Below are 20,140 nucleotides of genomic sequence, written 5' to 3' on the forward strand. Positions count from 1 at the left end.
CTGTTTCCCATAACACTGACATATATATTGTGCCCTTTTGTGGTTAGAACATAAATATGCCATCATGGATGGTTATTGAGGTCACACTGACTAGATTCCTGAATTGTTACTGATACCTCATCCCACCAATGACAGTCTCTGGAAATTGCCAGAGTCCATCATTTGATCTCTCCCCACCCCACTCTGGCTGAGAATGTGTATGTCATCCTCCAGGAAATCAAGTGGTAATTAAGAAGACAAATGGAAAAGATAACACCACAGAAAGAAGTCAGATTATATTCATTGACCCTTACTATTGTGTGACCCGATGTAAATCCAGAAGTTAGTTTACATTCACTGACTTATACTATGGGAACATGCAAACCAGATTCCAGAATACGCAGATGCCAGAGTTGAGGATTTATGACTTTTTGTGTATAAGAGAACATGGCTTTCTGTCATGAGTCCGTAGTTCTTCCTTGCATGTATCTTGAGTATGTTCGGAACAGCTAACCATTTAAGCTTGATCAAGATTAAATGCTATTTTACTCAAGCCTCTGTTTAAGTCTCTTGATTGGCAGGTATGCGCTTAGACATATTAATAAATGGACTTTAGAATAGAATAGAATAGAATAGAATAGAATAGAATAGAATAGAATTTATTGGCCAAGTGTGATTGGACACACAAGGAATTTGTTTTGGTGCATATGCTCTCAGTGTACATAAAAGAAAAAGAAAAGAAATACCTTCATCAAAGGTACAACACAAATTTACAATGGTTGCAATTTAACCCTTAATGATAGCAAGAAAAAGTTACAGTCATACAGTCACAAGTGGAAAGAGATTGGTGATGAAAACGATGAGAAGATTAATAGTAGAGTAGATTTAGTAAATAATTTGACAGTGTTAAGATGTGTGGGTGCTGTCAAGATGGGTGCTATTCCTCACACTCCAGATGTACACAGAGGAGACTGGAATTTGAAGATAAAAATGTTTGTAGCCAATTACATTTTTTCTTAGGTCTTTCTCCAGTTCCCCTCATCTGCTGTGACAAAGCCAGGCTCTCCCTCTGTTCCCCACATGGATTTTCCCACACCCCACCTGAAGTTCCCATCTACAGGATTCTATATTTCAAGGGATTTGTGGTGGTGGTTAAAATGTAGGGCTTCTTCTCAAACTAATAAAGAGCACATTTTTCCTTGCCTTGAGGGAAATGGATGTTCAACCAGCAGCTGTGCTGTGGGAATCCAACCTGGGTGGGAGGTGTAAAGTTCAGTATATTACACAAACCCAGAACATTGGGTTCATCAAGATAAAATGCTTCCAAAAGATAGTGTGGAGTTTGTTTTTGAGCTGTTCAAAAAAGTGAAAGATGCTTTCTGCTTTTGCCCCCAGGGTTCATTCACCCCAGTTCAATGCCCAGGGTTAGGTTCCTGCTCAGCAATCTAGGGGCCAGCTTTTCAGGAAGGGGGCTGTTTGAGGGTCAAAGGTGAAAAGGCAGCAGCTATAAAGCAACACCAGCTGTGAAGACTTGGTCCCATCCAGTGGGGTGAGTTGCTCCCAGTTCTGTCCAGTTCTTGAGAACCGGTTGTAAAAACGGCGGGAGACTCCACCCGCCCACCCTGATGTCAAATTGTGTGATCTGTGCATGGGCAGAAGCTTTTGCACATGTGCGCACTCCTGTTGCAAACCGGTAGTAAAAGTAAGTAGAACCCACCCCTGGTCCTATCACATGAGTGCTGGAAAGAATTCTTGAGCCCATGGAAACCAAATTTACAGCATTATTTAGATTACATACATTTAGAATAGAAAACATTATTAACACTCTTATTGTCTGTTTGTACCCTCAAGTTAACCCAAACAATTCATTATTCCACAACCATTCAACCACAACAATCAAGGCACCTAAAATGCACTAACTTTAAAAATGTATAAAAAATCCAGGACCTATTACTCTGGTGGAATTGAAATTTCCCCAATGTTCAGACCAGTTTTATTGACAAAGTTGTGGCTGTTCAGGAATCCCTAGGGCCAGGTGATTTGACTTCAAATGCTTCCTGCCAGCTTCCCGCAAACAAAGTCAATGGCGGGAAGTCAGAAGTCACTCCCAATCCCATGGGCTTTTTTGCCTAAATGAGGTCATTCTGTTTATCTGTTTAAATAAGCAATTGTTGATTTATCATTGAAGTTAGTCACAAAGTTTATTTGTTATTTTTCTATTCATTATACTGTATATTTCGTAGATAATCACAGGACTATCCAGCACTGGAGTAAAAACAATATTGTCAGCCTAAAACTCAATGTTTCTGCTGGTCACAGCAGACTGTGCTACCCTCCTCTCAAAAATGTCCCAACGAATCACAGAATTAAACCCATAGTCTACAGCCATCATGGCCAACAGGAAACAGATTTTCATGAACTAGAGTTCTCTGCTATCAAAAGGGGAGTCACCTTGAAGGTGCCAAGAGGCATATGTTGTTTTGGTTTTACAACAATCTAAACAATTGCTGTGCATTTGGACTTTCACCTTTCAAAGAAAATCAGGTAAGGCCAGGAATTGAATGATTTGCCTGCTTGAAATCCTTGGGAGAGCTTTGTTAATGCAGTTTTATCCTCAGATTGGGCAGTTAGAGTGCAGATAGCTTCTCTTTTTCCAAATCTCCCACAGGTATTGGAGTGACAAACAAACATTTAAAACTTGCCCAGATGGTATTGCTTCTTCTGGGTATTCTGTTTGAAGGAGATATTTACCCTTTTTAGCTGCTTAGCAATGGATCCTTGAAAATATGAATCTGAGTGCTATCTTGGCCTCCAACCGGGTAAGAGGAACCACTACATTCTACCAGAATCAGATATCATTTCAGCCTTACCAAAACTGATACCCTCCGGACAGCTTGGCTGGGAATTTAGGAACTTCTAGCCCCAGACATCTGGAAGATGTCTGGCTGGGCCAGAATGATTAAATATGTTTAGGCAATCCAGTTGTTTGGTTCCACCTTAAATAAAATGCAGCAACGAGACTGTGGCAACAAAGAAGTGCTCCCAGGGGTAGCGGAAAATAAGAAGAGTTCTCTATGGTAGACCTATAACAGGATTACACATGAAGAAACCGCCATAAAATTGATTTGGGGGAGGGGGGCTCCTACCTGCCAACTATGGCCTTTCTTTCTGGGGAGTTTAAGTAAGCTTCTCCACCTCCAGAGCATGGCAAATTTAAGACATGTGGACTTCAGCTCCCAGGATTGTCTAGCTCCCAGAATCCCAAACTGAGATTGAGAAATGCTGCTCTGCAATATCCTCATTGGATAAGGAACTGACCGATTTTACAGGAACTAAGACAGAAATAATGAGAATAGTAGCAAACATTTCTTTTTTTTTCTTAGTTTATTTTTTATTGTATTTTTTCTCTTTACATATCTCTGTTACATATTTAACACATCTGTGACATTATTCATACAACTAGAATCAATATTCAAGACATTATATACATTCTATTTCTAAACGTTCTATTCCTTTATGTACATGTTCATTCCTTATTTCTATTATTTATCCATTCATACCATTTCTCCCATACAGCATAATATTCCAAGTCATCCTTTCCCTTTAACTCTAATGTGAGTTTGTCCATTTCCGCACAAATATTTTTTGAATTACTAATCCTTCTGGTGGTATACCATCTTTCTTCCGATATTGCACAAAAGCAATTCTTGCCACCGTTAATATATGTAACATCAAATATTTTATCTTTCTATTATATTTCACCCTAAATATTCCCAGGAGAAACAATTACAGTTTAAGTTCTATTTGACACTTAGTTAAATCCTGCAGCCATTCCTGTATCTTTGTCCAATATCTTTTCACTTCAGGGCCTAACCACCATGAGTGAAAGAAGGTACCTTGTCCCTGTTTGCATTTCCAAAATTTTGGATTTAAATTTGGATACATCTTGGCCAGCCTCGCTGGCGCTAACTGCCAACGATAAAACATCTTAGATTGGTTTTCCTTATAGGCCACGGATTCAGTTATTGTGTAATTTTTATTCCAGATTTTTTCCCAGTCTTCTAATTTTCTACATTGTGTCCTATGTTTTTGGCACAGGCAATCATGGATTCTTTCACCACCTCTTCCGCCCTATCAAATTTTAGTAAATAATTATATATTTTGGTTATTAGTTTTCCCTCTGGACTTACCAACAGTTTATCTAATTGTTGTGGTTCAATATCAAATCCATACTCTTCTGCGTCCTTTTTGTATCTAGATTGTAACTGTAGGTACGGCCACCAATCCATAAATATTCCCTGTTCCTTTAACTCCTGATTGTTTTTGAATTTCCCTTGATTATCTAAAATTTCATTATATCTGAACATTTTGCCCACATAGAATAGAATAGAATAGAATAGAATAGAATAGAATAGAATAGAATAGAATAGAATAAAAAAATGTTATTTGCCAAGTGTGATTGGACACACAAGGAATTTGTCTTTGGTGCATATGCTGTCAATGTACATAAAAGAAAAGATACCTTCATCAAGGTACAACACTTACAACACTTAATGATAGTCATAGGCTACAATTAAGCAATCAGAAAACAATCAATTACAGTATAAATCGTAAGGATATAAGCAACAAAGTTACAGTCATAAATGGAAGGAGATGGATGATGGGATCGATGAAAAGATTAATAGTAGTGCAGATTTAGTAAATAGTTTGACAGTGTTGAGGGAATTATTTGTTTAGCAGAATGATGGCCTTTGGGGAAAAAACTGTTCTTGTGTCTAGTTGTTCGGGTGTGCAGTGCTCTATAGCGTCATTTTGAGGGTAGGAACTGAATACATCTAGTGTATTGGGGTGAATCATTGCCCCCATGGTGGATAGCCACCCGGGGATCTTCATATAGTGTTTTTTCTTTATGTCTTCCCATGTTTGTAACAGCGCATCCCTTATTTTACGTCTGTAAAAATAGAAATATGCCTTATTTCCCCTGTCCCACAGAAAGACGTGCTACCCCTTTTGTAAGTCATGCCCTTCCAATGTTAAGATTCTTCTGCTTTTTAAATTTATCCAATCTCTAATCCATACTAATATCGCTGCCTTATAATAGAGTTCCCACACCGGGAGTCCAAAGCCACCTCTACTTCTACTATCCTGAAGTGAAACTAATTTTATCAGTACCTTCCTACCTGACCAGACAAATTTTATAATTATTTTGTTTAGATCTGTGAAAAACTTCTTATCCAATTTTATAGGGATTGTTTGGAATAGATAAAGTAATTTAGGTAAAATATTCGTTTTAATAGTTGCTATTCTTCCTAATAGAGATAATTGTAATGTCCCCCACCTTTCCAGATCCTTCTTTATTTGTTGAAATTCTATATAATTGTCATCTTTTATTGAAGAGCACCTCACCATTAACCAGATTCCTAAGTATTTAATTTTCTTAGCGATTTGTAATCCCATTTCCCTTTCTAGATCTCTTTTCTGGTTCATTGTTAAATTTTCAACTAACATTTTGGTCTTTTCTTTGTTAATTTTGAGGCCTGATACTTCCCCATATTTTTCTATTTCTTGTAGTAAGATGGGGCCAGTTTCCAATGGCTCCTCAATCAAAAATACCAAGTTATCGGCGGCCTGTACTTTAAACTCTTCCTTTTGAATTCTCATTCCTTTTATTTCTTGGTTCACTCTAATTCTGATTAATAATATTTCTAATGTCAGGATAAAGAGTAGAGGTGACAATGGACATCCCTGATGTACTCCCTTCATTATTTGAAATACTTTTATGGTGTCCCCATTTAATATTACACTTGCCTTCTGAGTAGTGTATATTGTTTCTATCATATTTTCAAATTTATCCCCAAAGTTCATATTTCTAATTTGTTGAATCATAAATTGCCAATTTAAATTATCAAATGCCTTTTGAGCATCCAGAAAAGTAAGCACCGTTTGTTTTTCTGGATGGGCTTCGTAGTATTCTAGTATATTCACTACAGTTCTTGTATTATCTCTTATTTGCCTTGTCGGTAAAAATCCATTCTGGTCAGGATGTATATTTTTGTTTAATAATTTTTTCAACCTCTCTGCTATAATGTTCATAAATATTTTATAGTTGGCATTTAGGAGCAAGATTGGCCTATAGTTTCTAATTTGGTTCTTGTCTGTGCCCTCTTTCGGTATCAAGGTAATATATGCCTCCTTCCACAATTCCAGTAATTTTGCTTCCCTCAATGCTTCATTGCATCATGTCAGGAGACAAGCATTCCTTCTGGGAGTATCCACCTAAACAGTATGTTCCACTTATTCAATTGTGAGTCCAAGAAGCTGTAATCTCTTGATTGCTTTCGAACTCTTCTGGGAATTCATTTCAGGGTAATTATTTTCTTATCTTTATATGCTATTAGTTCCTCTTGGGTAATTTTGTAAATCATATCCCTGATCTTCTTTCGAGCAAATCTTATGTTTTGCAAATCTTTCTGGGTTCTATCATATCGCAAGATCTCAAATGGACAGCTAACATCAAAAACATCATTAAAAAAGGACAACAAAGAATGTTCTTTCTGCGCCAACTCAGTAAGCTCAAACTGCCCAAGGAGCTGCTGATCCAATTCTACAGAGGAATTATTGAGTCTGTCATTTGCACCTCTATAACTGTCTGGTTCGGTTCTGCAACCCAACAAGAAAAACACAGACTTCAGAGGATAATTAGAACTGCAGAAAAAATAATTGCTACCAACTTGCCTTCCATTGAGGACCTGTATACTGCACGAATCAAGAAGAGGGCCGTGAAAATATTTGCAGATCCCTCGCATCCTGGACATAAACTGTTTCAACTCCTACCCTCAAAACGACGCTATAGAGCACTGCACACCAGAACAACTAGACACAAGAACAGTTTTTTCCCAAAGGCCATCACTCTGCTAAACAAATAATTCCCTCAACACTGTCAGACTATTTACTGAATCTGCACTACTATTAATCGTTTCATAGTTCCCATCACCAATCTCTTTCCACTTATGACTGTATGACTATAACTTGTTGCTGGCAATCCTTATGATTTATATTGATATATTGATCATCAATTGTGTTGTAAATGTTGTACCTTGATGAACGTATCTTTTCTTTTATGTACACTGAGAGCATATGCACCAAGACAAATTCCTTGTGTGTCCAATCACACTTGGCCAATAAAATTCTATTCTATTCTATTCTATTCTATTCTATTCTATTCTATTCTATTCTATTCTATTCTATTCTATTCTATGTGTACCTCTCTGGGCAGTCTATGGCATCTAGTGTAGTTGGTTTGAATTCTATACACTTCATCCAATTCATTCAAGATTTCTTGCTTATCTCTTTGAAGTGTTTCTGCAATTAGTTCTGCCATTATCTGTCCTAGGTCTTCTTCTTTAGCCTCTGTCACATTTTGAAATCTTAGGTAGAAAGATGCCCGGTCCTCTAGGTCCTTATTCAGTGCCATAATTTTTTGATCAACCAATTCCAGGTTTTTTTTCAGTTTGTTCTGTTTTGATTTCCACTGTTTTTATTTTTTGTTCATTTTTCTGAATTGCTTCTTGGATTGGACCCATTTTATCATCCAATTTCTAAATATCATTTTTCATTTCTCCATGGTTGTTTGATATTGTTTCTTGTAACTTCATCATTGTTTCCTGAATTATTAGCAAGGTGGCTTGTATCGTTTGCATGTTTGGCATTGTATTGGGCTTTTCCGCTGTTAACATTCCTTCTATCGACCGTTGATTTGACAGGGAGGCCTTCATCATCATTGGGTTTGATGCATTTTTTCCCCCTGTCATTGTCGTTGTGAGACTGGTCATTTCTTTTAATATTCTACTTTGTTCTCCAAGGATTCTATAAATACTTTCCCAGATTACCATGAACTCTTTGCTAACAAGTCTCTTTCCTCCCCCCTTATAATACAAAATATCTTATACTACTATTAATATTTATCTCTGCTCTTAATCAATCTAATCAAGTTATTCAGTATATATATATAAACTTAACTACAAATATAAATATAATATAGATATAAATATAAATATTGGTTAATATAAGTTAATCAGTATATATGCCAATAAAAAAATATGTTAAATCAATATATATATAGATTTAGATATAAAAATAAGTATTAGTATGTCAGTTAATTGATATATAAGTAAAGTTAACTATAAATATAAATACAGATAACAATATGTAGGTTAATCAATATAGATATAAATTTAAATATAGGTATGAATAGAAATATAAACAAGTAAATATATATAAATATATAATTACAGGTGTAATATAGTTTTGAGTGTAAACAGTTTAAATATAGCTTTTATGGTTATTAGTTCATGAATTGCTTACTTAACCACTAATATAACCATTAATATATTTATGCTAAATATGTATAATTTCTTCTTAGTTAACTTGGTAAATTAATAAATAGTCTCTTGCTAACATTACATTCAATGTCCAGGCAGTTGCTCCTCCTTGCTCCTCCTTAATCCTTTGTAAGTATCTTGTTATCTGTTAAATCATTTTTAGTCCTTTCTTCCTCCTTGTTCAACACCGAGCCCTTCTGCTCTCTCTCTGCTTTGTATCATTCTCTGTGTGTCTCCCATCTCTTTTCCCATCATTTTGAGATACTGGTTTCTTCCTCCAACCTCCATCTCAAAAGCCAATCTGCTCAAGCCTCTTTCGTCGCCATAGTTCGCTGTAGTCCACCCTCACTGTTTCTCATCTTTTTCCTTCTTTTCCTGTTGCTCTGGCTCATTGGATCTCTCTCCCTGCTCCTCTTTTCCTCCTTTTTTCCTCTGATTCCTTGTCTGGATACCCTTTCATCTCCTTTCGATCTCACTATCTCAGGTATTTATGTTCTCTCTCCTCTCTTCACTCTTACGGTTAACTTTAGTATGCTGAGTCATTGCTCCTCCTGCCGGGTCACCGCTCGTTCTTCAGAGGATTCCCCCCAGCTGGAGCTTCCTTTTTAATTGAATAATCGGGACTTACTTTTATGGCCTATTATCACCGTTGCAGCTCTGGGATTTTCAGCCAGATAGAATGTCACAGTCTGTTAAGTAGATCTTCTCTTCCTTAGCCACTCTGGCTAGTCACAGCCTCGGGTCCACCATAAAGCGATGACAGACACTTTTGCGTTGGGTTGACAGGGATTCCCTTCATTGCAGTGGGTGATTGCTTTTCACCTCACTGTCCTCCAGGCTTCCCCTCTATTCTGCATGGCTGTCCAGGCTCACTGCATCACAAGGGATCCCTAAATGCAAAAAAATCAGGATCTAGGAATGGAGACCATTCTCCTTCCCCTGCACTGCTGTGACATCACCACCGGAAGTCCAGTAGCAAAAGTTTCTAACAGCGGTGCTTAGGGTGTGTTTGTGGGACAAAAAGGTCAATCCTGTGATGAAAGCTCCATCCTTTTCTTTAAAAAGTACAGAGCTTTGATCAATTGGTCCTCTTTGGTTTTTCTGATCCTTCCTGATTTCTAAATTTAAGAATGGTGTCTGGGTTCATCAAACCACAGAAGTCATCATCATCATCATTCAAAGAAAAATAATAGCTCAGACTGAGAGGTAGCTTTTGCTCAAGGTTGACTCAGTCTTCCATCCTTTCGAGGTCGGTAAAATGAGGACCCAGATTGTTAGGGACAATATGCTGACCCTGTAAACCGCTTAGAGAGGGCTGTAAAAGCAATGTGAAGCGGTATACAAGTTTAACTGTAATTGCTATTGTACTCTTAAAATGAAGACAGTACCTAGAAAAAAGTGCCACCCTCTTTCTCAATTTACCAATAAGACATACTTTGTCAGTTTCAGCCCAGGTGTCAATGTAAGCCCATAGGCTTATGAGATCCTTTCTTTTATTGTCTGGGGTTCACTGTCAGGCCAGAGTTGGCCAGGGTTGGTAAATGGCATGGATGGCAAAGGTGGCGCATGGATTTTCACTTCTCAAAGATGGATAAAAGGCAGATCATTCAGTTTTCTTACCTGGGAGATCTGCAAGGTCAACAAAGGTAAAGATAGAAATTACATTTAACATGAAAACAAAGCAGAGTTTGATTGCACCATTGTGACCACCATCTGCAAACACTTACCATCCTGGAAACTGCTGGGTCTGCCTTAGTGACCTTCTAATATACACCCTGCCTCTGTCTGCAATATAGTTGTCTTTCCATGGCCATCAGTCCATGGGATTTTCTGGAGAATCCAACACTTTACTGAAGTGCATCAAATGGGTTGGTTTATTAGAGTCAGCAGGAGGAGCTGCTGCTTTCCTTTCCTTGTTGTCCCAGGGATTTATACTTTAAAGAGAAGGTCGCAGGAAAACTGGGGCAGGCCCAGAGGGCAGAGAAGATGTGGTAAACCAGTGCCCCAATCAAGGTCTCCTGGCTTCTAGTTAGCTAAAGCCTAACTTTAACTAGCTCGATTAAAAAAAAATGCCCTTTGCCCTTTCATCTTTCCAGTTCATTTCAGACCTGGGTGGAGGATCCATGACTTTTCTTGGCTGATGATAAGAAAAGGAAGCACTGCCCCAGCAGGATAAATTACTTTACACTCTTGCTGACTTATGTTCGTATTGAAACTTCCTTTCAAAGAATAGAGTGTCTCCTCCCAGCTGGAGACAATAATAGTATACTTTAAAAAAAAATCCTCTCCCATTCACCTCTGGATAATTAAAGTTCCTGTTCTTTTTTATATTTCCAAGGATTGTTTCAAGAATAAACAGCTTTGGTCTACACACACACACACACACACACACACACACACACACACACACGTATATGCAGCGTGTGCACCGAGGAGAGTGAGTTTATTTTGTTCTCTGTGGAGACACACTCTGTGCTTGGCACCTCTGCTATGGCCCTGGTGAGGTTCAAGGAACTGGGGGAAGATGAACTGAACTTAGAAGAGGAGAACTTAGACAGTGTCAAAGCCTTAACAACAAAGTTGAAGCTACAGACACGGCGCCCATCTTACCTGGAGTGGAAGGCCCATGTGCAAAGTCCCTCCTGGAGAAATGGGCTGCAGGCTGGAGCTCTGAAGACCCACCTGGAGAAGCAGGGTGAAGAGGCAGTAGGAGAAGATAATCAGGCCCAGGAACCCTTGAAGTCTGTTTGTGGATTCCCCACCATTGGTATGGCCTTTGAATGGCTTCGGATGGAACTGGTAAGTAGTTCTTTGGGTCTCAGAAGAAGTTGGCCTAAAAGAGTCAGAAAGTCAGATAGTTCTACCAGGAAGCTACATTTGGGGCAATTATGATTAATGTCAATGAAATCTACTGGAAGACGGGGCAGCAAAATCCTGGTTTTTCAATCTCCAACCAGGAGCATCTGCTATTTATCCCTTTAATTTAATCTCTGCTGTTTTTCTGGGCAATGGGCTTCTGGAGAACATAGGCAGAGGAGAAAAACCGTTTAAGTCAATACCTTTCAAGGACCACCTCCCAGCCAGGAACTTTTTACAAACTGTGCTTCTCTGCTTCTGCTGTAAGTGAGAGGTTAAGAGTCCTGTCTGAGAAAGACCAACATCTAGTTGAAGCCACAACAACATTTCACCATGATGATGATGATGATGCCATGTCACAGGTGACATCATTGGCACGCCTGGTCTCCTCTGATTATCAGAAGTGGGAAGTGTTTGCCAGGGAAATGCTTTGAAACCTATTAAGTCCAATTTGGCGCTGGTTCCCCACCTGGTACCCTCCTGACAAGTTGGGGCAAGTGGTTGGATGTATGCAACTGAAAACTTTCAGGAACAGAGGACAGATCCTAATACTAAAGTGCTATGTTGGAGATTGAGCCATTCTATGGTGACAGTGATAGATATACATCATTTCTTTTAGTTTTGCTTCCAGCTTCTTGCCATCATAGTCCTAGCAAAGGAGTGGCTAGCCACATTGAAGAAAGTGTGTGCTTAACACTACATTAGAATCTCTGGCTCCTTGTAAATTATTAATTGGCACCACCAACGTCTTTTCTTCTGGCAGACTGTATTGCCATTGTTGACTACAAAATTGCTAAATTTTGCCTAGCAACTCTGAGGACATGGCAGCAAATATTACCCAACATTACTGAGGTCTTTTAAAATTGTTAAATGTTTTAAATCTTGCACAAATCTTTTTTTTTTTTTTGTTCCCTCTTGAATCGTTGCTACTGTTACCGTATTATGATGGATTTTGGGTGCATCTGCTGGTCAAGTAAACAAATGAATAAAGAAAAATAAACACATAAAGACCCAAATAAATCTTAGTTAGTTACCAACGTATTTTCTAAAATGTGGCAATGTTCAGTGGGTAAGTAAATAGCAGTAATGTGAAACTCAGCAGTTGTCTCTCAATACTGTATGTAGTCCAACTGCAGTCCCATATTTTAAGAAAAAGAAGAAGGGGAGCAAGATATTTGAGCAATGGGGAGTCCGTGGCCATCCTGGACATTTTCCCAGCAATTTTAGCCAGTTTATTTAAGACAGTTTATAAATTTCAGTTTATTACAGTTCTAGACCGATAGAAGCAGAGTGCTCTGTGAAGATAAATAGATTTAGAGCGTAGAACATACCATAGAGTAACAAATTTGGAAGGGACCTTGGAGATCTGCGCAAGCAGGAGACCCTACATCAGGGCTGTCAAACGCCCGGCCTGTGGATCACATGCTGGCCATGCCCATGACTGGTTTAGTGAAGGGAGAAAAAGTCCCAATACATCATGTGATGCTGCCGTGATGACGTGAGTTTGACACCCCTGCCCTATATCATTCTGGACAAAGATAGCTAGACAAATGGATTTAAAAACAAAATAAAGTTTAAGATAAAGTTAAAATACATTTCTAAAACAACCTAATATTTATGAATGAGATCCATGATGCAATCTATATTAAATTATAATGTAGACACTAAAATTATATTCCATGTAATATTGTTTAAAATTCCCCAAAAAATGATAACATCTTGAATTTAGATGAATTACAGTTACATTTGGCTAGCAAAAAATGGGCTCATCAGATCTTCCCTACTGCTGCATAAAACCTAGCTATATGTGCTGTAATAAGGCATATTTCATCTATCAGCAGCATTTGACATAGACTGAACCTGGGCGAATAAGATCTCTACTAATCATAGGTAGAGGAATCTGGTTCAGAATCTGCTCCACAAAAGGAACAATGAAGAAGAACATTTTCTGCAGTTTCCAAGCCTTTGGAATCACAGGCCCAAAGCCTTTCAGCCAGGGGTGAAATCCAGCAGGTACTGACAAGTTCTGGAGAACCGGTAGCAGAAATTTTGAGTAGTTCAGAGAACCGGTAGCAGAAATTTTGAATAGTTTGGAGAACTGGCAAATACCACGTCTGGCTGGCCCTAGAGTGGGGTGGGAATGGAGATTTTGCAGTATCCTTCCCCTGCCATGCCCACCAGGCCACAACCACCAAGTCACACCATGCCCACCAAGCCACACCCACAGAACCGATAGTAAAAAAAATTGGATTTCACCACTGCTTTCAGCTAATGGTACTCTTCCTATACAAGACTACAGAGGGGAGAGCATGGTGTCAGCTTTCCAATGGCTGTGTGTTTCTAGCTATGTAAGGTAGCTGGCAGCAGTGACAATATATCTCTTGTGAGCTGATAACAGGGAAGCTGGGACCTTTCCTAGAGTTGTAGCTCAGGAATCACTTTGTGGGAGCAGAGTCATCCTGTCTTAAAAAGTCAACTCTCCTTGGAGATTATACATCAACCCTGGTGGTTAAATATATAGTTCTCTGTAATTTTCTTAACCTACAGTCATGTTTCTCAACATTGCCAGCTTTCAGATGTGTTCCAGGATTCTAGGAGTTGAAGTCTTAAAGCAACCAAGGTTGGGAAACGCTGCAGTGAAAATGAAAGGGTGAATTTTGTTTTGAGTATTCTACTGTTCAAAGCAAAGTCTGCAGCTGAATTGGTGGGTGTTTATTACATTTGTGTTTGCTCTTCTGTGAACAGGTGTGTCTGCTAGGTCAGGAAAGGGAAGATAGGAGCTACAATAGTGCAATGAAAACTCTCTCCCTCTTTTTTATGTGCATCGTGAAATTTCAGTTGTGAAAGGCATTACCTTGGCATTTTTGGCCATACCCTCTTTGTGGGCTTAGCAGTTGTTCACCTTTCTGTCTGGAGATATTTTGTTAATCTCCTTCAGATCAAGAAACCAGATTGTTACCTGACCTTAGAGGTTATCTTGGTAACCCTTGACTCTGTTTGGCTGCTTACTGGCCTATCTACATTACGCCTAGTTGACTTTAAGCTGCTAGATGGATAGAAGTAAAACATATTTCTCTCTCCCTCCCTCTCCCTCTCTCTCTCATCTACCGACCTACCTATTCTATCTACCTATTGTATCTCTCTGTGTGTCTGTTTGTCTCATCTGTCTATTTATATAATTGCCCAACTCAATGCATAAACTCCAGGAGGCTTACAAATTTTTTAAAAAATCCATCATATAATAAAAATTAATAAAAAACCCTAATCTACCTCCTGTGGCAGCAACATAATTAAATCAGCCATTTTAATTTTTTTTTAAATTTTATAGACAAACATACATTTAAAACATCAGCAATTCCTTCCATGTGACGTCTCGGTGTTTTCTTCCTGGCTCCATCATTTTGTTGTTTCTTCTTTCTTCATTTCAATTTAAACTATTACATTTTTCCACAAATACATTATCATTTTCTTACATAATTATCCATTGCTTATCTGTACCTTTTACCAATGGTAAAATTTATCCCATATTTTAAAATATTCTGAATCCTCTCTTTCTTCAATCATCAAAGTTAATCTGTTCATTTCTGCACAATCTAAATTTTTTCTAATAATTTCTCCTTTCAGGGGCATTTTCTCTGCTTCCCAATTTTGCGCAGAAACTATTCTTGCTGCTGTAATTACATGTATAATCAAATAAATATTTTCTTTACTAATTTTCTCTGGTAGGATCCCCAATAAAAACAGCTCCGGTTTTAAATCAATATGTTGTTGGGTCATTTTTTCTAACCAACCCTTTATTTTCTCCCAATAGTTTTTGGCTTCTGGACATGTCCACCACATATGATAATAAGATCCTGGTAACTGATGACATTTCCAACATTTAGCTGATTTATCTTTGAACATTTTCACCAGTTTCTCAGGTGGCATATGCCATCTATAAAACATTTTATATTGATTTTCTTTATATGCAGTGGACATTGTTAATTTATAATTCCTCTGCCATAGCTGTTGCCTTTTGTCTAGGTACATTGAATATCCAAAAATTTTAGCCCAAGCTATCATAGTTTCCTTTACTTGTTCCTCTTCTAACTCAATCCCCAACGAAAAGTTATAACTTTTTTAAATTTGTCCTCCGTTCCTATGAGAATCCTATCCAGCTCAGTCTTTTCTAAATAAAAACCATAGAGTTTAACATCTTTCTGATATCTTGCTTTATTTGCATATACATATACCAATCTAACTCAATCCCTGTTCTTCCAAATCTTGTTTCTGCTTCAATTCCCCCCCGTCTGTTAACAAGTCCCTATACCTAACAATATTTCTAAGATTAAAAGTATTTGGATGTATGTGGTGGACATGTCCAGAAGCCAAAAACTATTGGGAAAAAATAAAGGGTTGGTTAGAAGAAATGACCCAATAACATAATGATTTAAAACCAGAGTTTTTTTTATTGGGGATCCTACCAGAGAAAATTAGTAAAAAAAATATTTATTTGATTATACATGGATGTATTAAAGCCTCCATTGTTGATAACCATGTTGAAATTTTCATATAGTATTTATCTCTAACCTTCTCCCATGCCATTAGCAATGCATTTCTTATGTAATGTCTATAATGTCTATGTCTATTTCTTATGTAATGTCTATGTATGTATCTTACTTCTCCCATACCATAAAAAGGCATGCCATCCTAGTTGCAAATCATGTCCTTCCAAAGTCATATTCCTTAATTCCACCCATTCCTTCATCCAGCTCAGTGCGAGGCGCCTTACTTGTGGGGTGCCGCAGGGGTCGATTCTCTCACCTCTCCTGTTCAACATCTATATGAAGCCGCTGGGTGAGATCATCAGTGGCTTTGGGGTGAGGTACCAACTGTACGCTGACGTTACGCAGTTGTACTTTTCCACCCCAGGCCACCCCAACAAAGCTGTCGAAGTACTGTCCCAGTGCCTGGAAGCCGTACAGGTCTGCATGGGGAGAAACAGGCTCAAGCTCAATCCCTCCAAGACGGAGTGGTTGTGGATGCCGGCACCCCGGTACAGTCAGCTGCAGCCACAGCTGACTGTTGGGGGCGAGTCATTGGCCCCAGTGGAAAGGGTGCACAACTTGGGTGTTCTCCTGGATGGACGGCTGTCGTTTGAAGATCACTTGACGGCCGTCTCCAGGAGAGCTTTTTACCAGGTCCGCCTGGTCCGCCAGTTGCGCCCCTTCCTTGACCGGGATGCCTTATGCACGGTCACTCGTGCTCTTGTTACCTCTCGCTTGGATTATTGCAATGCTCTCTACATGGGGCTCCCCTTGAAGTGCACCCGGAGGATCCAGTTAGTTCAGAATGCAGCTGCGCGGGTGATAGAGGGAGCCGCACGCGGCTCCCATGTAACACCACTCCTGCGCAGGCTGCACTGGCCGCCTGTGGTCTTTCGGGTGCACTTTAAGGTTTTGGTTACTACCTTTAAAGTGCTCCATGGCTTAGGGCCAGGGTACTTACGGGACCGCCTACTGTTACCCCACGCCTCCCACCGACCCATACGCTCACACAGAGAGGGACTTCTCAGGGTGCCGTCCGCCAAGCAATGTCGGCTGGCGACCTCCAGGGGAAGGTCCTTCTCTGTGGGGGCTCCTACCCTCTGGAACAAACTTCCCCCTAGCTTGCGTCAATTGCCTGACCTCCGGACTTTTCGCCGCGAGCTGAAGACGTATTTTTTTATTTGCGCGGGACTGGCTTAAATTTTAAATTTTAATATTTTAATAGGGATTGAATTTTAATTTATATTTAATATAAATTTTAGGGGTTTTTAGGTCTAAATGTTTTAAATTTTGCCAATTATATAATAAGTTTTTAAATCTCTGTTTTAGTTGTAAATTATCATTGTTTTATATTGGCTGTGAACTGCCCTGAGTCCTTCGGGAGAAGGGCGGTATAAAAATCTAATAAATAATAATAATAATAAAATAATAATAATATAGTTCCCAATTTGGCAGTCCAAATCCTCCCCTTAGCCTTGTATCCTGTAACATCTTTAGACTAATTCTAGCTTTTTTCCTTTGCCATATAAATCTTCTTGTTATCATGTTAAGATGTCGAAAATAAGTTTTTTCAAGGTTTATCTGTACTGTCTGAAATAGATATAATAGTTTTGGTAATATGTTCATCTTTATAATTGCTATTCTCCCCATGAGTGAGAGTTGCAGGTTTTTCCTTCCCAATTTGGTTTTTTAGTTTATAATAATTATCTCCTTTTATCGTTACACATCTTGATGTTAAATATACAGTCTGGTGGTTAGTTCCTCCCTGACTGTCCTACATAGTCCCAAGTGCAATCCATGCATGGGATCCAGTAGATTTGCCTTCATTCATGGATATATGTAAATTTTCTGCCTTATTTATAAAAATAATAAAGGCAGGATAAAAATCTAATAAATAAATAAATTTGATGCCAGGCCAATCCTCTCTTGTTTCAGAGGAAGATGCAGGCCCTGGACCACCAGTTGGCACGGCAGCTGATGCGGCTGCGGGCCCAGATCCATCAGCTGAAAGTGGAGCAGGCTTGCCACCGCCACAAAGAGATGCTGGATGATGCCACCTTTGAACTGGAGGGCTGCGAGGAGGACTCGGACCTGCTCTGCAACATTCCCCCCAAGATGGCCTTTCTCTTGTCTACCCCTCTCAAGCACATTGGAGTCACCCGCATGAATATAAACTCTCGTCGCTTCTCCTTGTGCTGACGGACCTTCACCCCATTGCATGCTTGCTTGGCGCTGGTAGCTGTTGGCAACCAGGGGGTATCTTGGCTCCCATTGCCTGCACCTGTAGATTTTGCACCCATGTATAGCAACCCATGTCTCGCCTGGCTGATCTGCTCCGGGCTCACAAACATACCTGGATTGGCAATCTCAGGGAGGTGAGATGGTAGACAAAACACATCCTAGTAGAAAGTAGGGAAGTCTAGAGAGCTGCCTGGGGCAGCCTTTCTTTGGGTGAAGCATCTCTCAGGGATGGAAGTTTTGCTACTTAGAAAAAGGAGATGAAAAGCAGGGAGCAATATGGAGCAAGAGGGACAATGAGTATCCTTTTGATGATTCACAGGCCTAAAGAGAGTCTGGCGGAGAACAAACTCCAGTCTGAAGGTTCAGAGAAGGGCCAACCCAAAGTTTAGCCAGCAGTGCATGCAAAAAAGGGGCAGGTTTCACAAGCTGCATCTCGACTTTTTTGACCTCCCCTCCCTTAAGGTCTCCTGGACTGTCCTGTGGACTGGCCAAGGATGCAGGAGGGGCACTGACCTCAAGGGAAATTTTTTTTGCTGGTTGATGTGTCTCTTTTACCTGGAAGACTGATCACCCCTCGGCTGCCCCTCATTTATTTTGCCCACTTATGTTTTAAAAGCTTGCTAATTTTTATTGTATGTCAGTTGGTGTGGCTTTGAGAAGCTGCGGTAAGTTAAACACTTCAAAAACAGCAATAAAAAGTGCATCACTTGAGCATTGTGTGTTGTTTATGAATGTGTACCTTTGCACTCTGCCTCAGCCCGGCTTCACTTCGGCTTTAAACTGGTTGGGCTTTCCAAGAGCTTTTCCCCTTTCCTCTCTGTTTACAAATTCTAAAATGGAGCAGGAAATGAGCACCAACCGCCCCCAGTTCAGAGCGGCTTTATCTTTCTCTGATTGCATTCTAATTGTGCAAGCTGTTCTTTTTAGTGGGTGAGAATGGCACTAAGTCCATGTCCCAGGGAGCACAACAACCATCCCTGCTTGGGTACAGGGACTGTACGTTGCAAGAGCCAAGAGTCTCATACTATGTGAGCACAGGTAGGCCTTGACTTATTATTGGTTCCTTAACGACCATTCAAAGTTATGACCTACCTGCAAAAAGACAAGGATGACCCAGTTCTTAAGCTCCCCTGGTTGCCCCCCCCCAGCAGTCATGTGACCACACTTCAGGTACTTGGCAATACTGTCCATTTACAGCTATTTGTAGCAACCACGCTTTATGATGGTTTTGCTGAAAACTGAAAGTTACTTCCATTTTTTGGCCAAAACTGTGAACAATGGGTTCACTTCATGACTATGGCGTTCATTTTATGACCCTGGAGTTCACTTAATGACCACTGCAAAAAAGGTTGTAAAATCTTCACAGTTTATGACTACCATGACATACAACTCTAATGGACAGTCTCCATTACGGTCTTATGTCAAGGACCACCTGTAAGCTTCCTCTGACACCTTTTGAACTTGGCCTGGCAAAGGTTTTGCTGCAACCTGGAGGGACTGGTGATAGGTAGTTGAAACCACCACACTCTTCCTCTGACACGTGCCCTGCCTGGAAACTCTCATCCCTCTTCTGGTGACGTTTGGGAGGAAAATGAAAACAGACAATTGTCGGGCACAAGAAATTGGAAACCAGGGTTAGATCCAAAATGAATGTAAATTTATTTCATTCTATGTCTAAACAAGAATTTGAACTACTAACGCAAGGCAAATTGGCAGTAGATAAGAGTCAGCAGAACAAAGTTGGCTGGACTTAGATTTCTTGTGGGCAAGAAGGGAATCTAAACCAGAGGTCTCCAATCTTGGTCCCTTTAAGACTTGTGGACTTGATTTAAGCTGGCTGAGGAACTCTGGGAGTTGAAGTCCACAAGTCTTAAAGGGACCAAGGTTGGAGACCCCTGATCTAAACTGATGATATGCTTGACCCCCACCCCCTTGGGCTCAGCCTGGTCATCTCCGACAAGAATCCACCCGTCCTTGTCCTTAACAGGTCTTGCACCCTATAAATAGCCTTCGACAAGACCTAAGTCTAACTCACAGAATCATCTATTGTAATGTCCTTCCTGTCAAAGACTACTTCAACTTTAATTGCAATAATACTAGAGCAACTAATAGATTTAAACTTAATGTCAACCGCTTTAATCTAGATTGCAGAAAATA

General features: G+C 39.7%; 1 protein-coding gene across 1 annotated transcript; it reads left to right on the forward strand.

Annotated features, from left to right (window-relative positions):
• The first annotated feature begins 10,760 nt into the window (after positions 1–10,760).
• FAM167B (family with sequence similarity 167 member B) lies at positions 10,761–18,694 on the forward strand. The gene is made up of 2 exons (XM_058196345.1): positions 10,761–11,159; positions 17,678–18,694. The coding sequence occupies exons 1-2, from the start codon at positions 10,851–10,853 to the stop codon at positions 17,939–17,941; spliced, it is 573 nt and encodes a 190-aa protein (XP_058052328.1). The 5' UTR covers positions 10,761–10,850; the 3' UTR covers positions 17,942–18,694.
• Positions 18,695–20,140: the final 1,446 nt, after the last annotated feature.

The sequence above is a fragment of the Ahaetulla prasina genome, chromosome 10 (genome assembly GCF_028640845.1).
Source record: "Ahaetulla prasina isolate Xishuangbanna chromosome 10, ASM2864084v1, whole genome shotgun sequence".
Classification (NCBI taxonomy): domain Eukaryota; kingdom Metazoa; phylum Chordata; class Lepidosauria; order Squamata; family Colubridae; genus Ahaetulla; species Ahaetulla prasina.

What these genes read in the sequence shown, in the direction of transcription:
- FAM167B (XM_058196345.1), top strand. Translation starts at nt 10,851, where the DNA reads ATGGCCCTGGTGAGGTTCAAGGAACTGGGGGAAGATGAACTGAACTTA. An exon ending in AATGGCTTCGGATGGAACTG is followed by an intron (nt 11,160 to 17,677) that starts GTAAGTAGTTCT and finishes CTCTTGTTTCAG; the next exon opens with AGGAAGATGCAGGCCCTGGA.